The sequence below is a fragment of the Sphaerodactylus townsendi genome, linkage group LG11, assembly GCF_021028975.2.
Source record: "Sphaerodactylus townsendi isolate TG3544 linkage group LG11, MPM_Stown_v2.3, whole genome shotgun sequence".
NCBI classification, from domain to species: Eukaryota; Metazoa; Chordata; class Lepidosauria; order Squamata; family Sphaerodactylidae; genus Sphaerodactylus; species Sphaerodactylus townsendi.
In genome coordinates, this window is record NC_059435.1 from 21594284 (window position 1) to 21621175 (window position 26892).

The window sequence follows — 26892 nt, forward strand, 5'->3', positions numbered from 1 at the left end:
TAGAAGAAGGGATTGACAAGAAGTCTTGGAGGTAGGGAGCAGACCTCATTTCCCCCTCCACCTTGTTGGGCCAGTCACTTATCTACCAGCCAGCCAGCCAACCTGCTTGCAGTGAGGTCACCTCAACCTGTCTGTCTTATGTCAAGCAAAAAAACCAAACTGTGCCATTACTTTGCTTTGATGTGGTTACTGCGCCATCCTGGGTTTTGACATTTCAGTGCCTGGCTTATGTAGCAGTGGCTCACACTCCCTGGTTCACTGCACTGATCCCCTCTGGCTTACATAGAGGCATGCTGTGGCAGCGGGAGGGTCTTTCACGCCTCTGTGCATAGGTGTCCATTCCCAATTGGCAGGTCACCTAGTGGGACATGAGCCAATCATGGAACGTTTTGAGAGCTAACTGCTGTATGCAGTAAGTGGAAGGCTTTCTTAAGAAGTATCGGAATGCACCAACGTGAATCCTGGCAAAAAAACCACTGACCGATAAACTTCAACACTATCAAGTAAGGGTTTGAAAGTTAGAAAAAATAACCTTATTATGTAAGGAAACATGAATCAGCTATATTTTTTTCCAATAAAGGTTACGTGAAACAAATTATTTTTAAGAGGAGATTTCTGGTTTTGGGTACAGAAAGGGAGCACAGTTCAAATTCTTCTTTATCAATTATTTGCAACACAAAACAGTAAACTGACTGACGGATGTCAGTATGAGTTGCCAGCAGACTACTATTTATCAAATTTACACTGGGTAAAAGGGCTTATTTAAATGGTTCCTTAGTGAGGTTTGTTGTAACATTTTTATTATTCCTGTCCAGAAAGCACCAATTTGTGTCTCTGAAATTAATGCTACGGCTACAGGCTACAAAAGCCAACAGTGATCATTATTGCTTTTCGAGATCACTTTATTCAGCAGTGTACCAATCTGTGGCTGCTTCCATAAGCCTCCTCACAGCAAAATGAAGTGCAAATTCCACAGCTCAGTTCTAGGGCTTGAATCCATAGGCTCATACCGTGTTTCCCTGAAAATAAGACAGTGTCTTATATTAATTTTTGCTCCCAAAGATGTGCTATGCCTTATTCTCAGGGGATGTCTTAATTTTCTGTGTTCTGTCGGGCATGCTTCCAAACAAAAACTTGGCTACGTCTTACTTTTGGGGGATGCCTTATATTTCACACTTCAGCAAAACCTCTACTACGTCTTATTTTCCGGGGATGTCTTATATTCGGGGAAACAGGGTATCCATGGAGTAACAGACTTGCACTAGGAAAGTGTGGTCCCGACCCTCCCCAGATGCAGCTCAAGATGCCACTCAACATAACGACCAAAACAGAGAATGGAAGAAGATCGTGTGGGCATCTGACGCTGCTTCAATTTCAGCCTGATGTGTACATTTTGGTCTTGTTCATTCTTGAACATTCATTGAAAGTATCTGCCAAGCAAAACACTTTAAATGGGTAGCATCATAGGGCTCAATTACATTTCTTGAGCATGTTATCTAATCTCTGTACCACAGAGACTATGAAATTTCAGGCTGGTAATAACAAGCTCATTCATTTACATCTAGCCACAGAAGGCAGCGAGCAGAGTTGGGATTTAGTGGTTTGAGATGCCAAGAAGGGGGTAGTGATTAGACTGCTCCTGAAGACCCCCACCCCACCTCCCAGATGCAAAGGATTAGCCAAACTGGCTGCAAATATCTCCTTCTTGGGATAAGGTACTGAAGTGGGTGCCAGTTCGACAACACCAGAGGGTGATAACCTGAATGAGTTTCAGTTCAACTCTAGTAAGCCTGTGGTAATGAAACTGTCCCAGTCACGCTAAAAAGCCACCCTGGCAGAGGAACAGGGGGAAGTACCATTTTGTTGATACTTCTGTGACTGTCACTGACATGCAATTCTATCATCCACAGCATTCTTCTGGACAACTGACCCAGATTGGAAATTGGGGGGCGGGGGAGACACTGCTCTGGTTCTGCTCCTGTCTGCAAATTCCAACAGTGGTGCTAGAAAGCTACAGTTCTGTGGCCTCAAATTATGGCTATGGGGGCTCCACGGAGCTTTGCAGAAATCCAATATGCTATTGAATATTATTTATTTCTTGTATTTAAAGTCCACCTTTCCCACCCAGTCTCAAAGTGGATTAAACAAATAAACTGATAACAGCGCATATGAACAGTCATCTAATAAGCACACAGCAAGTAGATTCAATCAATAAGAAGATAGTGAACAAGCACTGTGCTAAGAAATATTGTTGATATATGAATGATCACAGCAATTAAGCAGGATACCGAATGCAGATATATTGAAGAAAAACAGTATAATATCACTAGAAAACGAAGAAATGACAACAATGCACTAAGTGTTCTGTAAATGGAAAAACCCTCAGTCTCTTTCCCTTCATAAAATGCCTTCATGAACTACTACATTATAGTACGGCTATTACCTTTACAGAAAAGCCCTCCTGAACAACTCTGTTCTATATAATTTGCAGCATTACAGGAAAGTGGGACCTCCTCAGACACATATGCAGATAAGAGAAGCTGTTGAGACGGAATATAGGAAAGGCTGTTTGTAGCTATGAGGACCTAAGGCCATGCAGGGTTTAGTCCATGATAGTAACTTAATGTGAACCTGGAAGCTGCAGGCAGCCAATGAATGAATGAATGTAAAATGTTGTAATGTACATGCTGGGTCAGGCTCCTGATAGTACCTGGGCTGTGGTATTCTGTACCCAAAGGAATCTCCTGGAAAATATGGTCAGACCCATGTTTTGAATTTTTACCATGGCATGGATCCAGGTGGCTAGCTTGGCTGAGAAAAAGTAGGGGGTAATCTTCCAGGTTTCAACCTGGTAGGAAGCATGTTTTTTTTGCAGTTACATTAACTTGCTTCTCCAGCAGTATAACTGGATCTAGTATAACACTTTAGCTGTTAACTGAGCCACCAAGTGTCAGCTGAACTCTGAACATAACAATGTGCTGCAAGTCATCCCAACTAGCATTATTTATACCTTATTAGGACTCAGTTACAGTTTGTTTTCTTGGACACTTAACCACAGAAGTGAGGCAACAGTTGAAGACCTCTATCACGTTACCAGGGGATTTGGAGAGAGGGAGGGCTGAGTATCAACAGTTTGACGAGTTGGTAACCATCAACACACCATCCAAAGCTGTGAGAATGATTTGTCCCAAGGGCTTTACAATAAGATTGAGTGGCAACAGGGATAAGGCTGCACCTTGTGGAGTCTCGAAGGACCGGAACCACGCTGATGATAATTGATCTCCAATAGCAACTCTTTGAAACTGGTCCAAAGAAATTATTTAAACCAGTAAAAAGCACTTCCCCAATACTATTCTGGCTCTAAATGTCTCAATAAATGGCATGATCCTCGGCACTGAACACTGCGAATAAATCTAGTAACAGCAACAAAAAGGCATGGGCCTTTGGCTACATTCATGGGGAGATCATAAACTAAGACTACTAGCACCATCTCGGTTTCGCAGACCAGCCTAAAAAGATCCAGAGCAGATGAGTTATCCAAGAGCCCTTCGAGTTGGTCTTTCACTGCTCTGTCAATTATCTTGCCCAAAAAGAGTATATTAGTGAGAGGATGATAACGGACCACATCACGTTTCTGTAGCAATGATTTTTAAAGTAGTGGGTGGATAACCACCTCTGAGGCACTTGAGATATATGACCACTATGAAGCTGTGAAAGGATCTGAAATGAGTTTTGTGCAGAATGCATTTCCGAAGGTGGTAATGGACTCGATAAGAATGAATGAGCACTCAATCTAGACACTTGGTGGATAGCTGGCAGTTTTGGAGGTGGTAGGCTGTCCTAGACAGGGTGAAACTCCCACTGAGTGGCCAGCCAGGAATGCTTTTAGATCCAGTCCTAGAGCCACCACTCCAGACAAACTTTTATTTGTTGGCCATGTCCATTCTTGGAAATAAATATTTTTACCATAATTATTCATCCTCTGATCCCATCATGGTTAGAGTAAGTTCAAAATGGGGCTACCTTAAAAAGACTTCTTGGATACTTCACCTGACGTGAAATGCAGCAGAAAGGTGCTGACAGGAATAGGATGCCAACCTGTGTTAAAAGAATACTACAAGACCTTTAGATTTGTTTCCTGGTGCAATTCAAAGTACTAGATTTGACTGATAAAGGCCTTGGGCATGCCTTACCATTTTATATTGTTGGTACTTGTATTACATTTTGTTTTCTGGCTTCATACATGAGATTTCCTTGATTAAATTCTGAGAAGGGAGCAAGTACTTAAAAAAAACAAATTCAGGCAAACGTATCTGATGGATTCCATGACCTGGCCATTCACGGCTTCTGAAGAAAGTACATGTCAGGGTCCTCCTCCCTGCTGACCGTCTGGCATCTTCTCTATTGACATTTTGACACCATGCAGACTTCCACATTCTGCTGATTTGATTTGTGCTGATTTGTGCTCCTTATTGATTTTTTCACTTAGGTTAGATCTATGAGACTACATCTGGGATGGCTTGCTTCGTTGGTGTTTTGATTGGAGCCGTTTTTCTGGTCAATTACCTTATTAATCTTGTTGGCTAATTCTGGAGAATATTTCGGAATGTGGAATAGGCATTTTCATAAATATAACCCATTTATAATGCTTCCTTTACACTGTCTCAAGAATCAACTGAAAGTCATTACATCATCTACATGACTTTTTTTTATTGTGCTGTAACACTCCAGCAGATGGACATCAGCCTCGAGGCAGTCAAATTACTGAAAGTGTTATTCAGACATAAAACTGTTCACAGACACACATTATGCATGCCCACTGCAAAGGAAAACAGCAAGAGACAGTAAAGATGGCTATCTAGCCAAAACCAAGGTCACAAATACAGAAGTAAAAACTGGCTTGTGGTCCTAGAGCAGGGGTCTGCACCCTGCGGCTCTCCAGATGTTCATGGACTACAATTCCCATCAGCTGGGGGGTGGGGGGGGGGGGGGGTGGGGGGGGGGGGGGGTGGGGGGGGGGGGGGGTGGGGGGGGGGGGGGGTGGGGGGGGGGGGGGGTGGGGGGGGGGGGGGGTGGGGGGGGGGGGGGGTGGGGGGGGGGGGGGGTGGGGGGGGGGGGGGGTGGGGGGGGGGGGGGGTGGGGGGGGGGGGGGGTGGGGGGGGGGGGGGGTGGGGGGGGGGGGGGGTGGGGGGGGGGGGGGGTGGGGGGGGGGGGGGGTGGGGGGGGGGGGGGGTGGGGGGGGGGGGGGGTGGGGGGGGGGGGGGGTGGGGGGGGGGGGGGGTGGGGGGGGGGGGGGGTGGGGGGGGGGGGGGGTGGGGGGGGGGGGGGGTGGGGGGGGGGGGGGGTGGGGGGGGGGGGGGGTGGGGGGGGGGGGGGGTGGGGGGGGGGGGGGGTGGGGGGGGGGGGGGGTGGGGGGGGGGGGGGGTGGGGGGGGGGGGGGGTGGGGGGGGGGGGGGGTGGGGGGGGGGGGGGGTGGGGGGGGGGGGGGGTGGGGGGGGGGGGGGGTGGGGGGGGGGGGGGGTGGGGGGGGGGGGGGGTGGGGGGGGGGGGGGGTGGGGGGGGGGGGGGGTGGGGGGGGGGGGGGGTGGGGGGGGGGGGGGGTGGGGGGGGGGGGGGGTGGGGGGGGGGGGGGGTGGGGGGGGGGGGGGGTGGGGGGGGGGGGGGGTGGGGGGGGGGGGGGGTGGGGGGGGGGGGGGGTGGGGGGGGGGGGGGGTGGGGGGGGGGGGGGGTGGGGGGGGGGGGGGGTGGGGGGGGGGGGGGGTGGGGGGGGGGGGGGGTGGGGGGGGGGGGGGGTGGGGGGGGGGGGGGGTGGGGGGGGGGGGGGGTGGGGGGGGGGGGGGGTGGGGGGGGGGGGGGGTGGGGGGGGGGGGGGGTGGGGGGGGGGGGGGGTGGGGGGGGGGGGGGGTGGGGGGGGGGGGGGGTGGGGGGGGGGGGGGGTGGGGGGGGGGGGGGGTGGGGGGGGGGGGGGGTGGGGGGGGGGGGGGGTGGGGGGGGGGGGGGGTGGGGGGGGGGGGGGGTGGGGGGGGGGGGGGGTGGGGGGGGGGGGGGGTGGGGGGGGGGGGGGGTGGGGGGGGGGGGGGGTGGGGGGGGGGGGGGGTGGGGGGGGGGGGGGGTGGGGGGGGGGGGGGGTGGGGGGGGGGGGGGGTGGGGGGGGGGGGGGGTGGGGGGGGGGGGGGGTGGGGGGGGGGGGGGGTGGGGGGGGGGGGGGGTGGGGGGGGGGGGGGGTGGGGGGGGGGGGGGGTGGGGGGGGGGGGGGGTGGGGGGGGGGGGGGGTGGGGGGGGGGGGGGGTGGGGGGGGGGGGGGGTGGGGGGGGGGGGGGGTGGGGGGGGGGGGGGGTGGGGGGGGGGGGGGGTGGGGGGGGGGGGGGGTGGGGGGGGGGGGGGGTGGGGGGGGGGGGGGGTGGGGGGGGGGGGGGGTGGGGGGGGGGGGGGGTGGGGGGGGGGGGGGGTGGGGGGGGGGGGGGGTGGGGGGGGGGGGGGGTGGGGGGGGGGGGGGGTGGGGGGGGGGGGGGGTGGGGGGGGGGGGGGGTGGGGGGGGGGGGGGGTGGGGGGGGGGGGGGGTGGGGGGGGGGGGGGGTGGGGGGGGGGGGGGGTGGGGGGGGGGGGGGGTGGGGGGGGGGGGGGGTGGGGGGGGGGGGGGGTGGGGGGGGGGGGGGGTGGGGGGGGGGGGGGGTGGGGGGGGGGGGGGGTGGGGGGGGGGGGGGGTGGGGGGGGGGGGGGGTGGGGGGGGGGGGGGGTGGGGGGGGGGGGGGGTGGGGGGGGGGGGGGGTGGGGGGGGGGGGGGGTGGGGGGGGGGGGGGGTGGGGGGGGGGGGGGGTGGGGGGGGGGGGGGGTGGGGGGGGGGGGGGGTGGGGGGGGGGGGGGGTGGGGGGGGGGGGGGGTGGGGGGGGGGGGGGGTGGGGGGGGGGGGGGGTGGGGGGGGGGGGGGGTGGGGGGGGGGGGGGGTGGGGGGGGGGGGGGGTGGGGGGGGGGGGGGGTGGGGGGGGGGGGGGGTGGGGGGGGGGGGGGGTGGGGGGGGGGGGGGGTGGGGGGGGGGGGGGGTGGGGGGGGGGGGGGGTGGGGGGGGGGGGGGGTGGGGGGGGGGGGGGGTGGGGGGGGGGGGGGGTGGGGGGGGGGGGGGGTGGGGGGGGGGGGGGGTGGGGGGGGGGGGGGGTGGGGGGGGGGGGGGGTGGGGGGGGGGGGGGGTGGGGGGGGGGGGGGGTGGGGGGGGGGGGGGGTGGGGGGGGGGGGGGGTGGGGGGGGGGGGGGGTGGGGGGGGGGGGGGGTGGGGGGGGGGGGGGGTGGGGGGGGGGGGGGGTGGGGGGGGGGGGGGGTGGGGGGGGGGGGGGGTGGGGGGGGGGGGGGGTGGGGGGGGGGGGGGGTGGGGGGGGGGGGGGGTGGGGGGGGGGGGGGGTGGGGGGGGGGGGGGGTGGGGGGGGGGGGGGGTGGGGGGGGGGGGGGGTGGGGGGGGGGGGGGGTGGGGGGGGGGGGGGGTGGGGGGGGGGGGGGGTGGGGGGGGGGGGGGGTGGGGGGGGGGGGGGGTGGGGGGGGGGGGGGGTGGGGGGGGGGGGGGGTGGGGGGGGGGGGGGGTGGGGGGGGGGGGGGGTGGGGGGGGGGGGGGGTGGGGGGGGGGGGGGGTGGGGGGGGGGGGGGGTGGGGGGGGGGGGGGGTGGGGGGGGGGGGGGGTGGGGGGGGGGGGGGGTGGGGGGGGGGGGGGGTGGGGGGGGGGGGGGGTGGGGGGGGGGGGGGGTGGGGGGGGGGGGGGGTGGGGGGGGGGGGGGGTGGGGGGGGGGGGGGGTGGGGGGGGGGGGGGGTGGGGGGGGGGGGGGGTGGGGGGGGGGGGGGGTGGGGGGGGGGGGGGGTGGGGGGGGGGGGGGGTGGGGGGGGGGGGGGGTGGGGGGGGGGGGGGGTGGGGGGGGGGGGGGGTGGGGGGGGGGGGGGGTGGGGGGGGGGGGGGGTGGGGGGGGGGGGGGGTGGGGGGGGGGGGGGGTGGGGGGGGGGGGGGGTGGGGGGGGGGGGGGGTGGGGGGGGGGGGGGGTGGGGGGGGGGGGGGGTGGGGGGGGGGGGGGGTGGGGGGGGGGGGGGGTGGGGGGGGGGGGGGGTGGGGGGGGGGGGGGGTGGGGGGGGGGGGGGGTGGGGGGGGGGGGGGGTGGGGGGGGGGGGGGGTGGGGGGGGGGGGGGGTGGGGGGGGGGGGGGGTGGGGGGGGGGGGGGGTGGGGGGGGGGGGGGGTGGGGGGGGGGGGGGGTGGGGGGGGGGGGGGGTGGGGGGGGGGGGGGGTGGGGGGGGGGGGGGGTGGGGGGGGGGGGGGGTGGGGGGGGGGGGGGGTGGGGGGGGGGGGGGGTGGGGGGGGGGGGGGGTGGGGGGGGGGGGGGGTGGGGGGGGGGGGGGGTGGGGGGGGGGGGGGGTGGGGGGGGGGGGGGGTGGGGGGGGGGGGGGGTGGGGGGGGGGGGGGGTGGGGGGGGGGGGGGGTGGGGGGGGGGGGGGGTGGGGGGGGGGGGGGGTGGGGGGGGGGGGGGGTGGGGGGGGGGGGGGGTGGGGGGGGGGGGGGGTGGGGGGGGGGGGGGGTGGGGGGGGGGGGGGGTGGGGGGGGGGGGGGGTGGGGGGGGGGGGGGGTGGGGGGGGGGGGGGGTGGGGGGGGGGGGGGGTGGGGGGGGGGGGGGGTGGGGGGGGGGGGGGGTGGGGGGGGGGGGGGGTGGGGGGGGGGGGGGGTGGGGGGGGGGGGGGGTGGGGGGGGGGGGGGGTGGGGGGGGGGGGGGGTGGGGGGGGGGGGGGGTGGGGGGGGGGGGGGGTGGGGGGGGGGGGGGGTGGGGGGGGGGGGGGGTGGGGGGGGGGGGGGGTGGGGGGGGGGGGGGGTGGGGGGGGGGGGGGGTGGGGGGGGGGGGGGGTGGGGGGGGGGGGGGGTGGGGGGGGGGGGGGGTGGGGGGGGGGGGGGGTGGGGGGGGGGGGGGGTGGGGGGGGGGGGGGGTGGGGGGGGGGGGGGGTGGGGGGGGGGGGGGGTGGGGGGGGGGGGGGGTGGGGGGGGGGGGGGGTGGGGGGGGGGGGGGGTGGGGGGGGGGGGGGGTGGGGGGGGGGGGGGGTGGGGGGGGGGGGGGGTGGGGGGGGGGGGGGGTGGGGGGGGGGGGGGGTGGGGGGGGGGGGGGGTGGGGGGGGGGGGGGGTGGGGGGGGGGGGGGGTGGGGGGGGGGGGGGGTGGGGGGGGGGGGGGGTGGGGGGGGGGGGGGGTGGGGGGGGGGGGGGGTGGGGGGGGGGGGGGGTGGGGGGGGGGGGGGGTGGGGGGGGGGGGGGGTGGGGGGGGGGGGGGGTGGGGGGGGGGGGGGGTGGGGGGGGGGGGGGGTGGGGGGGGGGGGGGGTGGGGGGGGGGGGGGGTGGGGGGGGGGGGGGGTGGGGGGGGGGGGGGGTGGGGGGGGGGGGGGGTGGGGGGGGGGGGGGGTGGGGGGGGGGGGGGGTGGGGGGGGGGGGGGGTGGGGGGGGGGGGGGGTGGGGGGGGGGGGGGGTGGGGGGGGGGGGGGGTGGGGGGGGGGGGGGGTGGGGGGGGGGGGGGGTGGGGGGGGGGGGGGGTGGGGGGGGGGGGGGGTGGGGGGGGGGGGGGGTGGGGGGGGGGGGGGGTGGGGGGGGGGGGGGGTGGGGGGGGGGGGGGGTGGGGGGGGGGGGGGGTGGGGGGGGGGGGGGGTGGGGGGGGGGGGGGGTGGGGGGGGGGGGGGGTGGGGGGGGGGGGGGGTGGGGGGGGGGGGGGGTGGGGGGGGGGGGGGGTGGGGGGGGGGGGGGGTGGGGGGGGGGGGGGGTGGGGGGGGGGGGGGGTGGGGGGGGGGGGGGGTGGGGGGGGGGGGGGGTGGGGGGGGGGGGGGGTGGGGGGGGGGGGGGGTGGGGGGGGGGGGGGGTGGGGGGGGGGGGGGGTGGGGGGGGGGGGGGGTGGGGGGGGGGGGGGGTGGGGGGGGGGGGGGGTGGGGGGGGGGGGGGGTGGGGGGGGGGGGGGGTGGGGGGGGGGGGGGGTGAACCTGCGGCTCTCCAGATGTTCCAGAGACTACAATTCCCATCAGCCTCTGTCGGCATGCCCAGCCAGTGGCCCATGCTGGTAGGGGATAATGGGAATTAACAATTCCCTGAGCAGCCTCTGGAGAGCCGAAGGTTCCCTACCCCTGACCTAGACAAATCTGTAGGAGACCCTGACAATTTTGTTGTGGGGCTTCTGTTAAATAATACGGATGTCATGCTCTTGGGAAAAGTAGCAAAATTTCTGTTACAAGTGACGGGACTGTGTAAGTAACATCTCATGCTAAATACAGTTTCTCTGTCTTTGTTTCGATCATATTTTTGCTTTGTACGTTAGAAATGTCTGGTAACACATTTGAGCCTACTTTACATGCCTAATAAAGGCTGTTGTAAATGTAATGTTCAGTGAAACTGATTAAGACAGGTTAGTCAGACTTCCTAAAGCTCTGGAGGCTTCCCAGCAGATTCTGCCAAAGATTCTCAGCATGGTTGCATCTGAAGATTTATTTTGCAGCTACAAGCACAAACCTCGAAAGAAAGTTTGTGCTTTTGAACTCCCGGCCAGTGTAAACAAGATGTTTGCCACACAGAAGGACTAAACTTGCTCCAATTGTCAAATTAAAATGGTTAAGGTTTTGTTTTAAACTAGTATGCATCCTTAATTATGGAGCAAGGACAACTACACTACAATTACACAGTTACTTAATGAGTGAATGAAGCCTCTGCCGATTCTATACAGCTTTCCACAGCCTCTGATTTACTAGCCAAAAAACTTAGATTCGTGCCAGAAAACCCACCTGAGAGGAGACGGGTCTTTCAAATTAATATTGGCATTTCAAGCCAACTTACAAAAACTCCATGTCTAAAATCAAGAGAAAGTAATTCATGCAGCAACAAATAGTAAAGTACTTAGCTTAAAATATACTTAAATTATACTTAATCATCAACAGTGTTCTTTCCATAGTCTTGTAACGTGCCTGAATTTTTAGAAAACTTGGTAATAGGACATTTCATAATATTTATTCTGTCTATTGTACCTTGCTACTATAGAACAAACTGGATTAGTTGTTCTAATAAGCAGCTATCCCATGTTTCCTGCTTTGCATTTGGGAAAAGGCTGTTCTTAGCATGTGCAGCAGTTCAATTAGCAGCTGCGGTTACTATAATGCAACGTAGTTATTATCCAATTTCGGTCTCAGGGAAGATACTTCAAAGCACGCCTACCCCTTCCTTACATGGGCAGTAAGGAAGCTATTCATGCTGAGATGGGCTTAATTTGGGAATTGCACCATTATCCATCAGTCTTATATTAATGGTTTTATATTTTTTGTACAACTGTCCTGTGGATTTCTTCTTCAGAAATGGATAATTGCGCAGTTTGAAACACTGTTAGAAAAACTGTGATTGTTAACAGACAAACAAAGCCAAAGGAACAAAATAATTTAGTTCAGTTTATTTACAGTCCAGCAGATAAAAATTTGAGAGGATAGCCCATACACAACCAGTAAGGCCACAATTTTGTTACACCATCCAGAGGTTTCTGCACTCGACTGGCAATATAACAAAATTTCACCACTGAAAAAGAAAAAGTAATATCCTTATCCTCAAAAGTAAAAACTTAATAATAAAGTCATCTGAATGTCTAAAAATTCTGGTCAACAAGGGTGAAATCAACCAATTCCTAACATCCTGATTACATTCACAATACAATAAAATGTGGATAGTTGTTTCAACTGCACAGAGTTGCAAAGAAGAGGAGTTTGGATTTATACCTCACCTTTCTCTCCTGTAAGGAGGCTCAAAGAGGCTTACAAACTCCTTTCCCTTTCTCTCCCCACAACAGACACCTTGTGAGGTAGGTGGGGCTCAAAGAATTCTGAAGAACTGTGACTAGCCCTTGGTCACCCAGCAGGAATGCAGGAGTGCCAGATAAGAGTCATAGATGCTTATATCGGCAGATTTCAAAACTGTGAATTGGTAAATGCAAAGATAACATGCCTCTTCTTCACGGCAAAAATATTATAAAATAAGAATACATAGAGAGAAATACATAGTTCACCTTGCAATAATTTCATAATAATATCTCCTGAATTATTTGGGCCACCAAGTCTTGCATTTCTTTGTTGCAGTTTTTGCCGTTTGCACACATGCCTGCTTTACCCATAAGTAAATATTCTCAAATTGGGTCTCTTACAGCCTGTTGCCATTATAAACTTTCTCATCCAAGGAGAGAATAATACAGGAAACATAAATCTATTCATACACAAATTCAAGACTTGTGGAGTATTCTGCTCAAAAAGTTTCACTTTCAGCTTGTCCCTACCTCTTCATGCTTAGCATGAAGTGTTCCACTCCAAACAATCTTCTATTCATTTAATCTCTTGAAACTCAGCACTTAAGAGGTAAAGGGTTGATTCTGTGTGCATAGATTTGCAGATAACCAATGGGAGTAAGGTCTTTCTAATAGTACAACCAAACCAATAATTTTGATATAACTGTAAAACTATTCTGAAAAATATTCTAAAAATGAAACCTTCATCTGGTTGTAAATATTAAAATTATACCAACAATAGTGAGTCTTCATCTAGAAAACTGTGATTTACATCTCGTCTTACTGAGCTGTGATTTAAACCGTGATTTCGGATGGAGAAAGAAAACCCACAAGATGGCTGAAACCATCCAAGAGAACACAGAACTGAAGTAGGGGGAGCAAAATAGGATGAAATCAAGAATGGTTTTGAGACAGCTCTCAGTGCCAACACTCAGAGGGAAAGCACAAGGTGAGCAGAAACAAGTGAACAGAAGCACAGGTAAGTGAGCAAACAAAACCTCTGTTTGAAACATCACTGTCCTTCGCTATCCAAGCAAAGATACTAGAGAACTCATTTGACCATCTACCTGAGGTGGGGTGCTCCAATTCCATAAGGAACTGTCACAGGTAGCAACGCACAGGCTTGCTGCCTGTTGTGGCTTATAATCTCAGTCACCTCATGGCAATTCATATCTCAAACATGAGGATCACAGCAATTGGAAGGCTGTGAAACCATTACCCTCTTATCATCTACCCACTAATCATTACTAAGATGGATCTGTTAAGATAGATCCAGTCTTAGTACACATCACAGACTACAACAAGCAAATGAAAAACCTTGCGTCTTTATCCACAGTAGGAACTGGTTCTACTTACAAGGGGTTGCCTGCAAGCGGGGCCCACTGCCCTACCACATTTGCCCCTTTGGGTGACAGTACTTGTTAAAACCAGTTCAAGACAAGATGTGCATTTCAAACTAATGCTTCTGCAGCAAAACCAGGCAATATCACTCATCACTGTGGGTGGAACAGGTTGGGTTAGAGCACAGATTTCAACAAGATGTTCATTGCATAGATGGAAGTGCTGTTTTTATAGATAAGGAATATCCCTTATTACAGCACAGTTTAAGTAGTCTACATCCTCTTCCATGATCCCCATCTCCCACCCAGAATCATCTAAGCCTGACTTTCAGCAACTCCAATCAAATCCTTGTTCTTCCCTTCCCTTTCCCTCTATGCTTGGGTCATAAAAATCATGAACCACTAAAAAACAAGTAGACTCCAAAAAAGAGAGAAAAGAATAACAGAGGGGTTTTTTTGCTGTGCTGCTTCTGATCCTTTAAGTACTAAGGTTTTCATTTCTTAAAATATTATCATATTCAATACAGCAATTCTTTGTAGTGCAGCTCAGCACAGTGGCCACTAGGGGCGCATGGAAGACAGAACACAGTAAACAGGAGTTATTTTTGACTCTGCTGGCAAGTCCTCTCTGCAGCCTTTACTAGGAGGCCAAGGGAAACCTTTGCTTCCCAGATCCTGCTAAATCCATCAGCCAAGTCAGCACTGGAGGAAGGAAAGACCAGCCAGGGCAGGCTATAGTCCTTGCCAAGATGCAACCTCCTAATAAGGTTATTATCTCTAGTGGACGAGGGTTTCTTTCCACCATTAGTTCAACGAACACCAAAGTTTTTTTTCTGCACAGCCAGATCTTGCAAAGGGGCAGCCCTGTTAGTATCTTTGTTGCCTTTTCCTTAATTTCTTTCTTCCTTGCACTTCTCTCCTCCTTCGTTATGCTCTCTTCCTTTCATGATTTACCATTCCTTTATCCCTCTTTCAATGAGTAATTGCCCATGCATACTTGGGGAAGGGGAGTGTTGCTAAGTAATTCCCCACTCCTCCACCTGAGTGGCAGAGGCTTATCTGGTGAACCAGATGTGTTTCCACACTCCTACATTTCTGCAGGGGGATCTTGGACCAGTCACAGTTCTCTGGAACTCTCTCAGTCCCACCTACCTCACAAGGTATCTGTTGTGGGGAGAGGAAGGGAAAGGAGTTTGTAAGCCACCTTGAATCTCCTTACAGGATAGAAAGGTGGAGTATAAATCCAAACTTTTCTTCTTCTAATGTGCTTTTGTATATGAAGTTCATCACGTGTGTAAAAGGATAATAACATAAACTGAGTTTAAATTTTAACTTTTGACTTAAATAGTCATTTCCGCTTTTATACATTTATTTTATCCAAACAGGGAATATTTAAGAGTTAAATGGTTTTTTAAAACCCGTTTCGTTTTTCAATTTGCTGAAGTCTTTGCAAGTTTTGAATGTACATGTATATGCATTCAATGGGATCTGGTCGATTACTGTAATAAACTGTCTGGAGATAACCTGGGGTAGGATATTACGATTCTTTTCATTTTTTGTCTTGGAACTTCCATAATCCTGAACCTTGTGGCCAATTTTGACAGCTCTTGTTTTAGTTTCTGAGCTCTGCCTGCCACAAATGGACAGATAGACGACATGGGGATTCTTTAGTTAATATAGATGCACGGTAACAGTGAGCCAAGTGTCATCTATCCCAATGCAGCTGCTCAAATCCCCTCCTTAAAGAGCAAGACCTCCTACAGATCAACGCAGGGTGCAGCGTGAGAAGAAAAACTTGCTAACGCTACGCAACAGGGGACACACTTTCGACTTGTGAGTTTAGTATGGTGTGTATCCTGCCATTAAGACTTTCATTACATGGCTCCACAACAGTTAACTGTCGCTGAAGAAGATAAGGCGGAACGCTCTCACAGAGTGAAACGTTATCAGCTAGTAATTGAGAGTCCACGCTTCACACAAGCATCTATGACAAAGGAAGTTTTTGACTCTTGAAAGCTTATACCTTGACAATCCTGTACATCTCTGAGGTATTAGCAGACTTGAATCTAGCTTCATACAAATGACCTATACAAAATAAACCTCAACAAAAGCAGTAATTCGGTAGTTAAAAGCTTTGAACAATGTATGAACGCGTCACCTTTAATTCTGGCCTTACCAGATTTCTCTTGCACACAGCCTGGATTGTTTCATCTTTAAAAATTCTAGCTATGCAAATAGATAGAGACAGGAAGTTCATATCCCTCACCAGAGAAGGCTGGAGCCAAGTAAACCACTCAAGTTTCTGAATGAATGTAAATTAATAGGTTTTTACAGAAAAGCAACGCTGGCATAAACACAACTAATTAGCACAGTAATACTGGCAGAAGGAAAGACATTCTTGTCAATTCTGTTCTAAATACTATGTTCATGGACAAGTGCCAGTAAGTCAGGGAACATATCCAAGGGCAGAATAAAACTAACTATAAAATAGCATTACCACTAAATCATTGTTACTGTGGTTTATAACATGGCACATACAATGGACATTTAATGGTCTTAAAAGTTGTACACCACTAGGAATAAATGGTCTGCCCATTTCTTAGTTTTGGTATTATGCTCAGAGGGCCTTTAAGGTCAAAATAATGTTCACTCATGTCATGTTTAGTCTTTAAAATACCCCATGGAAAGGATCTGCAAACTTGGCTCTCCAGATATTCATGGACTACAATCCCCATCAGCGCTATGCATTGGCCATGTTGGCAGGGGCTGATAGGAATTGTAGTCTAGGATCATCTGGAGAGCCAAGTTTGCAGACCCCTGCCCCAGGGCACAAGGTGATTATTGTGCGTTACCACTAACAGCTAGCAACATCCAAGTACAGACTGTTGTACTGTCAATACAACTACCCAAAGTTTAAAGAGGAAAGAGAAGAGCAGTCATCCAGTAACTCCTGATTGCTTTCAGCTCCAACTCAATATCAGATTTACCAGCCATGTTAAAAAAAAAATTTAAGGTTCATCATCAAAGTACACCATTAAACAATTTCTTAAGCGATATTCCAGCAACAACATTGGAAATATGAATTGGAAGGACCTGCCCTGAGGCTGCCAAAACTGAAAGATATGGACAGAATAAGGCAAAATTATGAAGTTGTAAAGCTTGATGGAAGTATGTATTATTGAGATGAACTTATAACTGCTTAGATGCAGCCACCCTTTAATTACAGTAGCGTTAACGCCTTGAAATCCTTTCCTTCACAAAGCAAAAGGGTAGTGAATTCTTAGTGAAGCAAAAACAGCCTACAGCTCTGCAGTGAAGAATGAGGCAGCTTTATGTATATTTATATTAAAAACATTTCAACTCTCTACTGAAACTTCTGCCTACCAAATTTACCTGTTACCTGGAATATTAGTGACATGCGACTAGTTTAACAAAGAGGCTGCACACAGCTGTCACAAAATGTACACACTCTGCAGAAAACAACATCACCAATGGGACAGCTACAATCTCAAAAGGCCCATTCAGACCAAATATCAGAATCCACAGCAAGTTTATTGAGCACCCGTCATCTTTTGAAACACTTGGTGAGGGGAGAAGGGATAGTTATTTTAAAATATTTACATTCTACTTTTCTCTGAGGATTAGATTTAAAGCTTTCAAAACTTAAAAGAAGTCCAAACAAAATGCTACACAGACAATAAAACGGGAGAGACCTACTCTCGAGAACCCAATGCAGTATCTATTAAAAATACAGCCCCATCCAAGGGGCCAGGCAGGCTGCTGCCTCCAAAGTGGTTTCCCTGGGACATGGGGAGGCTTAAAATGCTGAAAAAACTCCCCACAGTCAGAAAGCCCTTATCAGGCTGCATAGACTTATGCCACCTTTTTGGCAGTGTCAGTAAACCTGGCTGCCAGTGCAACAGGGCAAATGGCCAGAAGAGATTTGACTACAGCTGGCTCCTCTCTGGCCCTGCCCCCAGCCCCTGCTGCAGCGTCAGAGAAGGAGCAGAGATGTTGGTGCCACATCCCATTGCCTGGGTGGGCAGCAGTCAGATACAGGCAAATGTGCTCTTCAGGCGGAGCAAGGGCCTAGGGAGGGCAAATCCACCTGCGTGGCTGCATGCCGCTCCCACTGGTGGTTTTACACACATACCCACCCCAGGATGGGGCTGGCACAGTGAAGAAATTAAGCAGTGCCATTACATGAGAAAGTCAGAGATTGACTATTCTTCCAATTTTATTAAAAGTCCCACAGTGTGAGGAGTAAAAAAAAAAATCAGTTTATGAATATGAGTTAATATACTGTACAATCTTTTCAGGTAAACAGTATTTGAATGGTTTGCTGAAGAACCGCAATACAGAACTTACCTACTACCATGAGTGTGAATTCAAACCCTCTCTTCACAGACTTTCTGTAAACTTGATTGGGGAGATTTGCAAACCCCACATATCCTTCAAGGTTTTTCTGTTGCTAAAATAAAAGGCAACTGAAGTTAGAATACTTACTTATAGAAAAATTATGATTTAATATTAATTATTAAGACTCAGACTACTATTAGATAAAATACAAACAAATACTGTTTTTCTCATATCTCATCTAATAACCCTGCTGGAACTTCTTCAGTATGACCCATTTCTGCACAGGCTGACTTCACCAGTGTCGGCCCACTAAAAACACCGTGGTGGAGGACGACTTCCCACAGCTGCCGCCTCCAAATCGAGGCAGCACTGCTCTTTCCCCCCCAAATGGTGTTTTGTTGCCTCGCTCAATGAAAAACAGCAGCGTCCACCCAGTGCTGAGTGAATGGCAAGTGTGCAAATGGCCCAAGGGCTACTGCCACTCCTGGGAATGTGGGGAATCCGCCTTAGTACCTCCCTGTGGATGCTAACTGGCACGCCCACCCCCACCCCAAGATACAGAGTAAGCAGAATTGGCTGAAAAGGTAATTCCCAGCTAAAATGCAAAATTTCAGATAGTGTTCATCATGCTTTCATCCATGAGGTACAGAACTCCAGCCATCTGTAAAGAATTTGTGATGCAGTCACTTTACTGACTCTAGGAAAATACTTCAGAAGAGCATAAGCACTGCCTGAGGCCAGGTGATTGGCCACAAGTAAGTTATTTCTAGCTCTCTTTAGAAAGAGCCACAGCTGTGGTTTTAAGAAAAGAGAGTGGAACAACATAGTTATGGCTACTTATAATCTTGTTACAGTTAAAGAGAGCTTATCTTCCAGATTCAATATTTGTCCTTAAAACTCTTATCTGCTAATGAAGAACTTCCTTCCTCATAAGTCTTCACAATGCTAGATCAAGACTTGTGTTTAATGCTTGTAGTGCTGAAGATAGGTAAAGGCACAAGAGCCTTTTCAGAATGGGGAAAAAAGTTCTAAAACTTCCCCAGCAACACCACATCCCAAACCGTGTAACAAGGGGGAGGACAACCTTACTGTAAAAGTGACACTCCATTTCATCTCTTTAAATAAATAGGGGAACAGTATTGAGAGAACGTCTTGTGTTCAAAAAAGGGAGAGGTCATAACAATAAGAAAAAGGAGTTAATTTTTTTAGAAGTGAAAGTCCAGAGTAGCAGGAACTGAAGTGGTAGCAGAAGACAGAGCGAGGAAGAACTGTGCTTGGGGTGTGCGCACGCCCTGTGCCCCAAAGTGGTGCCGTCCGCCTCAGCCCCCACCCTCTCCGCTGCTCCGCCCAGGGTATCGCACCCCACCTGGCCCTGCTGGTGCTACGCCACTGGGTAGCACTACCTATACGGAGTAGCTTTGCCCGCATTTGTTTTTAAGGTGCCTTTTTCCAACAGCTGTTTGTTAAGAATGAATGCTCTCTAAGTGACAAGGACTTCACAGATTGGAAAGATTGATCCTGTTTGTCAGGCTTCAAATTGCTCACATAGTCAGATGTACAACTGTGGGCTAGTAAATTTTGAGGGGTTATTATGGTTCCTGTTCACAGTGGCATAGGAAAAATGGGGAACAGCCATGAATCCCTTTAGGACAGTGGTTCTCCACCTTCCTAGTGTTGCGACCCTTTAATACAGTTCCTCATGTTGTGGTGACCTCCAACCCTAACATTTATCCATTTTACAGATGGAGAACACTGATGCAGATGGAGAGCACTGATGCAGTGCCAAAGGGGCCGCGACCCACAGGTTGAGAACCACTGCGTTAGGATGAGTGGTCAAGGGCAACTTAGGTGTCTGCTGCCTTCTAAACAGCATTCATTAATATCATGCTGACCAACATAACTAGGAAGGTAGAAAAGAGGGGGAAATGCATGTTTTTAAAGACCTGAAAAAGTGCACAGCTATTTCAATGCCATACAATAACTACGTAACAGTTGGGTATGAAGGGCAAAAGTAATCTGCAAACACACTCAGCATTATTATCTTGATTTTAAGAGAATTTCTTTTATATGACATAATACTTACAGCTACTTTGTGAACAACATGTTTCCATCATTGCAAGAATCCAGATAGAGAGGAGAAAGTCAGAAGTGATAAACACCAGCCGTCCAGGAAAGCCAGAATTTCAATAAAAAAGAAAGAGAAAAAAAAGTTACTTCAATTTGTTCAAATTACACCATCGCATACAATATAACTTTACAATAAAATATTATGTATACTGTCGGCAACAATATGTTATTGACACAATTGTAGACATGTGTCAAAACCAATACAAGAAGGAACACTTTATGACATGGCCCTCACCATGGAGTCACAGGAGAAACTGTGATGTGACAAAAAATTCAGAGAATATTTTTCCTAGGAGTTACAATGCCAACAATATTTTATATGGTGACATTAGCCCATAAGCTGTAGCTCTCAGAACATATGCAGATGAACTTGACAGAAGGTAAGACCAATACAAAGGGATAAAGACAGAATAATGGAAACAGTAGAAAAAACGGTGAAAACAAAGCATCAGTGAGGTCTACTGGAGCCATCTAGTTTACTAGTTTAGTTCTAAAGAGACAGAATGAACCCACCTACTGTTTGCCTTGCCTACCGAGGCACTTAATCCTGAGGACAAGATAGTGAGGATCTACTCTAATGGATACAACAAGCTGAATCGGTATCTACTTTGAATTTTTTTTTCAAAGCAGAAGCTTCCTTGACCTTTAGTTCCCTTGTGCAAGTGAGGAGAAGTCACCATATGTGTTGGCTGCTCATTCTCCTCTCCACCTTAGCTTTCTGGTCAGATGAGCGCATCTGCACCACTTACAAGGCGTCATATCTCTTAATCGCAGCAAACACAGCAATCCCCAGATCGTGCTCAAAAGACAGCAGCAGAGTTTAATAGAGACAGAAGCCTGGAGACAAACAAGCATCTCATACATGTTCAGTGTGGGCAGAACTTTTGTAGCTGTGTATGGCGTACATGAAACCCACTGAAATGAACACTTACTGTACATTCAGAACTTAGAACTGAATAGGATACAAAGATTCCTTTTCCTGGACTTGAGAAAGGGAGCGAGAATCCAGGTTAGCTCAGATGGATGCTTCCTGATTGTCTGAAGGGATAGTGCAGGTGGTTCTCAAACCCTGGAAATTTTTTTTCAAGCAAGGAGGTCTTGCTAGGAGCAGTCTTGACTGTCACCTGTCCAGTCTCAAGTCATTTGGGGTAAAAGAACCTTTAGCCAAAGAGTTATTTATGAATGCTAATCAAGGTGCTTTTGACACACTTGAAGTAGTGAGGCAGTCCTATGTGGTCTAACCTAGTGAGACGTCCTATGTGGAGCCATGCTCCCTGAGGTTTTCTTGGTTATTCCAGTGAGCTGAATTGAGGTGGGAGTATCTCTTATCCTGACTCTCTACTAGCTCTCAGCCTTGGAAATGGCTTGAAACTGCATCTTCTGGGGTCCTTGTGTGATGTATGTTTCTTTAAATAGGATTGTTTCCCTGGTACACCAGATGTTTATTAAGCATGGTGTTTCATTATGAGTCGGTTGTTGCTCTCTTGTAGTTCTTGTTCTCTGTCTATGTTCAGAGACTTTGTTTTCCTCCATGTTTTTCTGGATCTTTAACAGGAATATTATTTGGGTCTCTGCTACTGACCCCAGCAAGCAGCCCTCTGGCTGGCTCTACAGCCACTCAGGTTTTATTGTCATCCAGATCCCTGCCTACCCATGGTGTGGCCCCTGTTCAAGACTCTGATCTTTGGTCTGCAGACCTGCACTGATGGATATGTGTTTCCACTTTCTTCTTCTGCACTCTCTCTTTGGCCCCCAATTTACCCCTTCTTGAACGATATGCATCGCAGAGGGCATGTCAATATGTGGAATACTTTTATTCTAGTATTTGGAACCACTTTTTTTCACACCTGATACCATGAGGAGAAATGAAGAACATATTAGGAGGCAAAAAATGGCCTGGAAAAGGGCCCCACCCCCATGGAGGAAGAAGGGAAGCAGAAAGAGGACTCTCCCTCCAAACTGAGGGTTAAAGGAAGGAGCTGGCTTGCCTCCTATTTGCATGCCTATTCTATAAAGACAAGACAAGCGTCACTCAAAGAATGTTAAATGCCCCCCCAACACAAACACACAAAAGAGAGTTGTCTCAAGAACCAACCAACTGACCTATCTTCCTTCAGTTCCATAAGTATGATAAACTGAAAAAAAGCTGAAGACACAACTATAGTCTGTCTCAGAAAAAGATGTTAGCAGGATTGTATATTCCTCCACTACAGAACTTAACATGCCAGATCCTTTCTATTGTAGTATGCTCTGCCTCGGTCCTAGTGCCTACCTAGTCCTGCTCCCCTTCATCTGTTTGACAGTCCTTTGATGTACTACAAATGCTCTCATATCGTGTTCAGTAATGCACAAAATAGTGGTTTTGACAAAGGCAGCTCATGAAAATGAAAGATAATTCTCATATTCACTCGGGACTATATTCTAATGCGGAAACATACAATTTTCTCAATCACTGCACCTCAACTGACTGTACCAACGTCTTTTTCTGAGAAAGAGGTGATTTTCTCACTGGTGAGTAATCCCAGGATAGTCACCCGAAATATGGAGGTTTCATTGCCATCTCCCCACTGCCAAACTTTGGAACACAGATTAATCCCGGCTCTGTCGCCCCCCCCCCCCCCCCAATCCTGCGTTTCCCCAGCACCTGGTTGCTTGGACAACTTTTCTGCAGAACACGTTACCAATCCAGAATGGTGGGGAGGTTTGCCCATCTGATTTGGTTTCGTTTCCCGTCGTATACAGTGATGCAAATGCTTCCAGCCAATCAGAGCACGGCGGCCAATGAGTGTGCAGTTTTTTTGGGTGTGTGTGTTCATTTTTGGTTTACTCGGCTACTTATGCTCCTCTGATTCGGTCTTACATTTAACCGCTCTGACGGTTAAACAAGAGAACAGGAACACTAGGACGATAACCAGTTAACAGACAGGAGGTGCCATGTTCACGTTCTAATGTGATGAAAAGTTCCCACCCAAAACGCAGCACGACAGCCAATCAGGAGAGTCCTGGCAAGCCAATCGCGTAGTAGTGGGGATTGTTGCATTTCTGGAATCCGAGGCAGGCCCAGATGTCTTCAATGGAAACATGGCGCATTGAGGACGATGAAACCGCGATGAAAAGGTGCAGTTTATTTTGAAACTTGGATTAATCTACATTTAATTTTCAGTGGGAATCGGCCAGAGTAGAGAGCCCAGTTCATAAGTCACATTCTCAATGTTCCAATCCACAGTTTGAAGGAGTAGGTTTGTACACTTTCCCTTCACTTTCATGTCCCAATTACGTCCCAACTTTATTACAGCATCATGGCTTGCTGTGAGACTTGCACAAACTACAGTGGCTTCCATGCCTGTTATTTGCTTTGGGTTTGATGCTGCTGGGGAGCTTTCTCCTGATTCCCCAAGTATCATACTGCCTTCGTGAATCTCCCAGGGTTTCCCCAGTTAAATTCTAGAGAAGATCACAGCAAAGATAGCTGCCATGCAGGTGGCAACGTTCAGAATTTCTCAAACCCAACAACACAGCAGTCACCAGGGACTTATGATGAACTCTAATTACTAGATGTTTGATTGAATCTCACCTAATGACCACTTACACAACAGCTCAGAGCAGTTAATTGCGTTAGGATATGCACTGAAACTCATGCAACTGTCTATTCAGTACTTTAACACGTTCATCATGTTCTAGCACAGGGGTCTGCAACCTGCAGCTCTCCAGATGTTCATGGACTACAATTCCCATCAGCCCCTGTACAGTATGTTAACTCATGTGACTTATGAACTGTTCTAGCATAACTGGTGGTGGTGGAAAGCACTGCCAAGTCACAGCCGATTTATGGCAATCCCTAGGGTTTTCAGGGCAATAGATATTCAGAGGTGGTTTGAAAAATAATCCTTTTCCAGGACAGACCTCAATACTTGTAAGAAGCCAAGATTCCCCCACCCCGCACTAACATGTATAAGATTCAGCAAACAGAAGAAATTCCCTATCAAGAGTGAACCACAGAAGCCAGACTACATACAGCAATAAGATTATACACTGTAATATGGATGGGAGCCATGTTCTGAAGCACAGAATATTTTCAACAGCAAGCCCTGTCCACATTTAGATAGATATGTTCCGTGCCAGAGCACAGGGTGCCCTTAGTTATATTCTAAGTTAGTTGCCCCACTCTGTCCCTCCCAGAATGAGACATCATTTGGATTGTGAAGGGATATGTCACATCCATTTGAGCAAAAGCTACGTTCTGTCTTCCCGTAGAGGTTCTTGGCATTAAGCCACCTGCATATTCTTGGGACCGTAAAGTCACCAGATGAATGTCAATCCATATTTAAATTTACCTAGTGGTTATATGAACTTCAACCAAACTAGCCACCCACTCTTGTACAGAATGCCCATTTACCAATTCAAATTTCTAGAAGCCCAGCTAATCTGACATCTGAAATTCTCCAGCCTGTCCTCAACCACTTCAAGAGGACAGAAGTTCCTGCTCCAATAGCAGCACAGACTTTTAAAAATCACATTTAAATAATGAATGAGAAACTGGTAGCCCCTGTATCAGACCTGGCTCTCCCCAGGTGGGTTGCCTGGTTCTCAATCAAACCAGGAAGCTTTACAAAAGGAGGTGCCATGAAGCCTGTGACAATGCAGCTATTCCCCCAGGGAGGATAGGAACTAGACCAGGGGTAGGGAACCTGCGGCTCTCCAGATGTTCAGGAACTACAATTCCCATCAGCCCCTACCAGCATGGCCAATTGGCCATGCTGACAGAGGCTGATGGGAATTGTAGTTCCTGAACATCTGGAGAGCCGCAGGTTCCCTACCCCTGAACTAGACAGACTGTGGCATTGACCCATTCCCTCACTAGCAGCCTCAAACTACTTGCTGATTTATTTGGTTTCGTTTCATAAACTGCAGAAACATTATGTCTCCAAGTCACTGGTGATGTGATGACATCACTTCTCATGTGAACCAGAAGGGAAGTCACTATGTTGCTTTGATGCTGGCCTAGGCCTTTCCCTGCTGCTGGTAAGTCCTCCCACTCGCCAGTTGCCAGAAAGGACCTTACAACCCTAACTAGTGGTTTCTCATCCACATATGAACCAGGACCAACCTTGCTTAGCTTAAAACATCTGATGAGATCAGGCTACCTGGTGGCATCCAGATCAGGGCCCATAAACCTTCATTCCTAGTTAAAACCAGCCGAGAAGTTCCGAAACTACTGGTTTCCAACTTTTCATGAAAGGATGCTTTCAATGTTTCCATCCTAGGCCAGTGCTGTGATGTCATGGATGAGGGAGAACAAGCTAAAGCTTAAATCCAGGATGAATAACCAAACCTGATCTTCCAGCAAACTGTCCTGCATGCTCAGGATTGTTTGAGATTCTCTCACCTAGCTGGTTGTTGTCAACATATCAATGAATTTCAACCTCCGAAATCCAGATAATCTCATTTAATGGCGTGACAGATATTTAAGCACTGGTGAAAGGATGGAAATGCTGTAACATCCCACAAGAAAAATTCCAAATGACTGACATAACTCCCCACATTAAATTTGAATGCTGCCCAGTCAACACAACTGTCTACAAGAGCAACCAATGATGTCTCAGTCAAAAGATCCAAGAAATCTGAAGTTGCTCTACCACCACTAGAGAAGTGAAGCCCTGGGGCTAGGGGTGGTAATTTGGAGGGGGGGGGAGTTGCTTCTCTCTTCAATGATTTTTTTTCCTTGAGAGGAGCTTTGGAAAGAAAAACCTAGAAACTGCTATGAAATATTTCTATTCTGAAATGAGCAAAACGCTTCAAGCAAAGTTTTACTGAATCAAAATGTGTAACATATTTTGCCTTGATGTCCAAACAAAGTTTGCCTTGATGTCCAAATAGGCTGGCAGTCCCATAACAGTTACTATCCAAATATATTTTATTTTGTTTACCACAACATTTGTCTTCCAATATCAACTTTATTCCTACCTTTCAGATGTAGAACAAAGTACAGCAGTTTGCAGATTTCCATCAAAGATTGGGTGTATCTGCATTTTTTAACTGCAGAAACTAAGGGACTTGTATTTTTAAATTCCATAAATAAGCCAAATACTGGGGTTTTGTGGCAAGTTATAAATGATGCATTAAAATAAGTGCAGTAAAATAATTGTAACCGGAAATGATTGAATACACATGTTTTTTTCCAATATTCCCCCTAAAAACAAGAAAAACATCAATTTAAAAGTTTTGGAAATTTTTACAAGTGTTCCCGCCACCCGCTGGACTATTTCTAGCAAGTCAACATTTGGGTTGGTCTTTTTCTCCCCATCCTCTTCCTTTTTGACATAGAACCGACTTCTATCCCTATCTTCTTCCAGTTCCCGCAACAAAGCAGGAGAGCCAGTAGGGTAAGTGGGGCCACGCCTAATCTCATCATACATGCTGAGGAAAACAACTGCTGCACAGATAAGACAAGCTACACCCAATATCAGGCAACCGGATAATTAATCAAGGCCTCTCAGCACCTTTAGCCATTCAAAGGATTCTATCAAATCGGCATTTTGCCAAAGAAAGAACTAAACTAGCATATGCATTCTCCACAGTAGGTTAACCAGCCCAATTATCTAATTAAGACTACCTGAAAAGCTCACCAAAGCCACATGCCATTTATTAAAGCAGGACTGCTCGCAAACTCACCTCCCCAGCTGGAGAATTAATCTCTGTTCCCTTATGTGAAGAAATGTTTTAAAGTGTGTGTGTATATACGTCTGCAAACGGTATTTAGAAACTTGAGCAAATCATGAAAATTCAAGGTTTGTAAACTTAACTGATTAGAGAAAAAGAAGAAGAAATACAGCTGTTTTTACCAATCCTTAGCCTGGTAAGAAACGAACAGAATAGAGAGCAAGGAACATAGCAGCCTTACTGGCCTCTTTAGCAACTTTTGATAGGAGCCAATCAAAACTTAGATGTTTCAGTCCCCCTTCAACCAGTGGTGGGATCCAAAAATTTGAGTAACAGGTTCCCATGGTGGTGGGATTCAAACTGTGGCGTAGCGCCAATGGGGCTGGGTGGGGCACAACGGGGGCGTGGCCAGGCATTCTGGGGGCGGGGCTGTGGCAAGGACGCAGTCGCTGCGCCAGTCCTTGGGCAGGAAACGAATGCACGCAGGCGCACCTCCTGCTAGACTGCTTCAAGTTCTGCGCGCTACTGCTGAGATGAGGGGCGTAACCAGTGATGGGATCCAAAAATTTTAGTAACAGGTTCCCATGGTGGTGGGATTCAAACTGT

General features: G+C 51.6%; 1 protein-coding gene across 3 annotated transcripts in view; it reads right to left on the minus strand.

Annotated features, from left to right (window-relative positions):
• The window catches only part of SEPTIN7 (septin 7), a 77840-nt gene that overhangs the window by 36178 nt on the left and 14770 nt on the right, over positions 1-26892 (minus strand). For 2 of the 3 annotated variants that reach the window (XM_048510543.1, XM_048510545.1), the window contains exons 2-3: positions 19583-19587; positions 17509-17611 (exon numbers count right to left, since the gene is read on the minus strand). In XM_048510543.1, the coding sequence (XP_048366500.1) occupies positions 17509-17611; positions 19583-19587 (108 nt within the window). The remainder of the gene's footprint in view (positions 1-17508; positions 17612-19582; positions 19588-26892) is intronic. The other variant, XM_048510544.1, reaches the window with a different exon arrangement.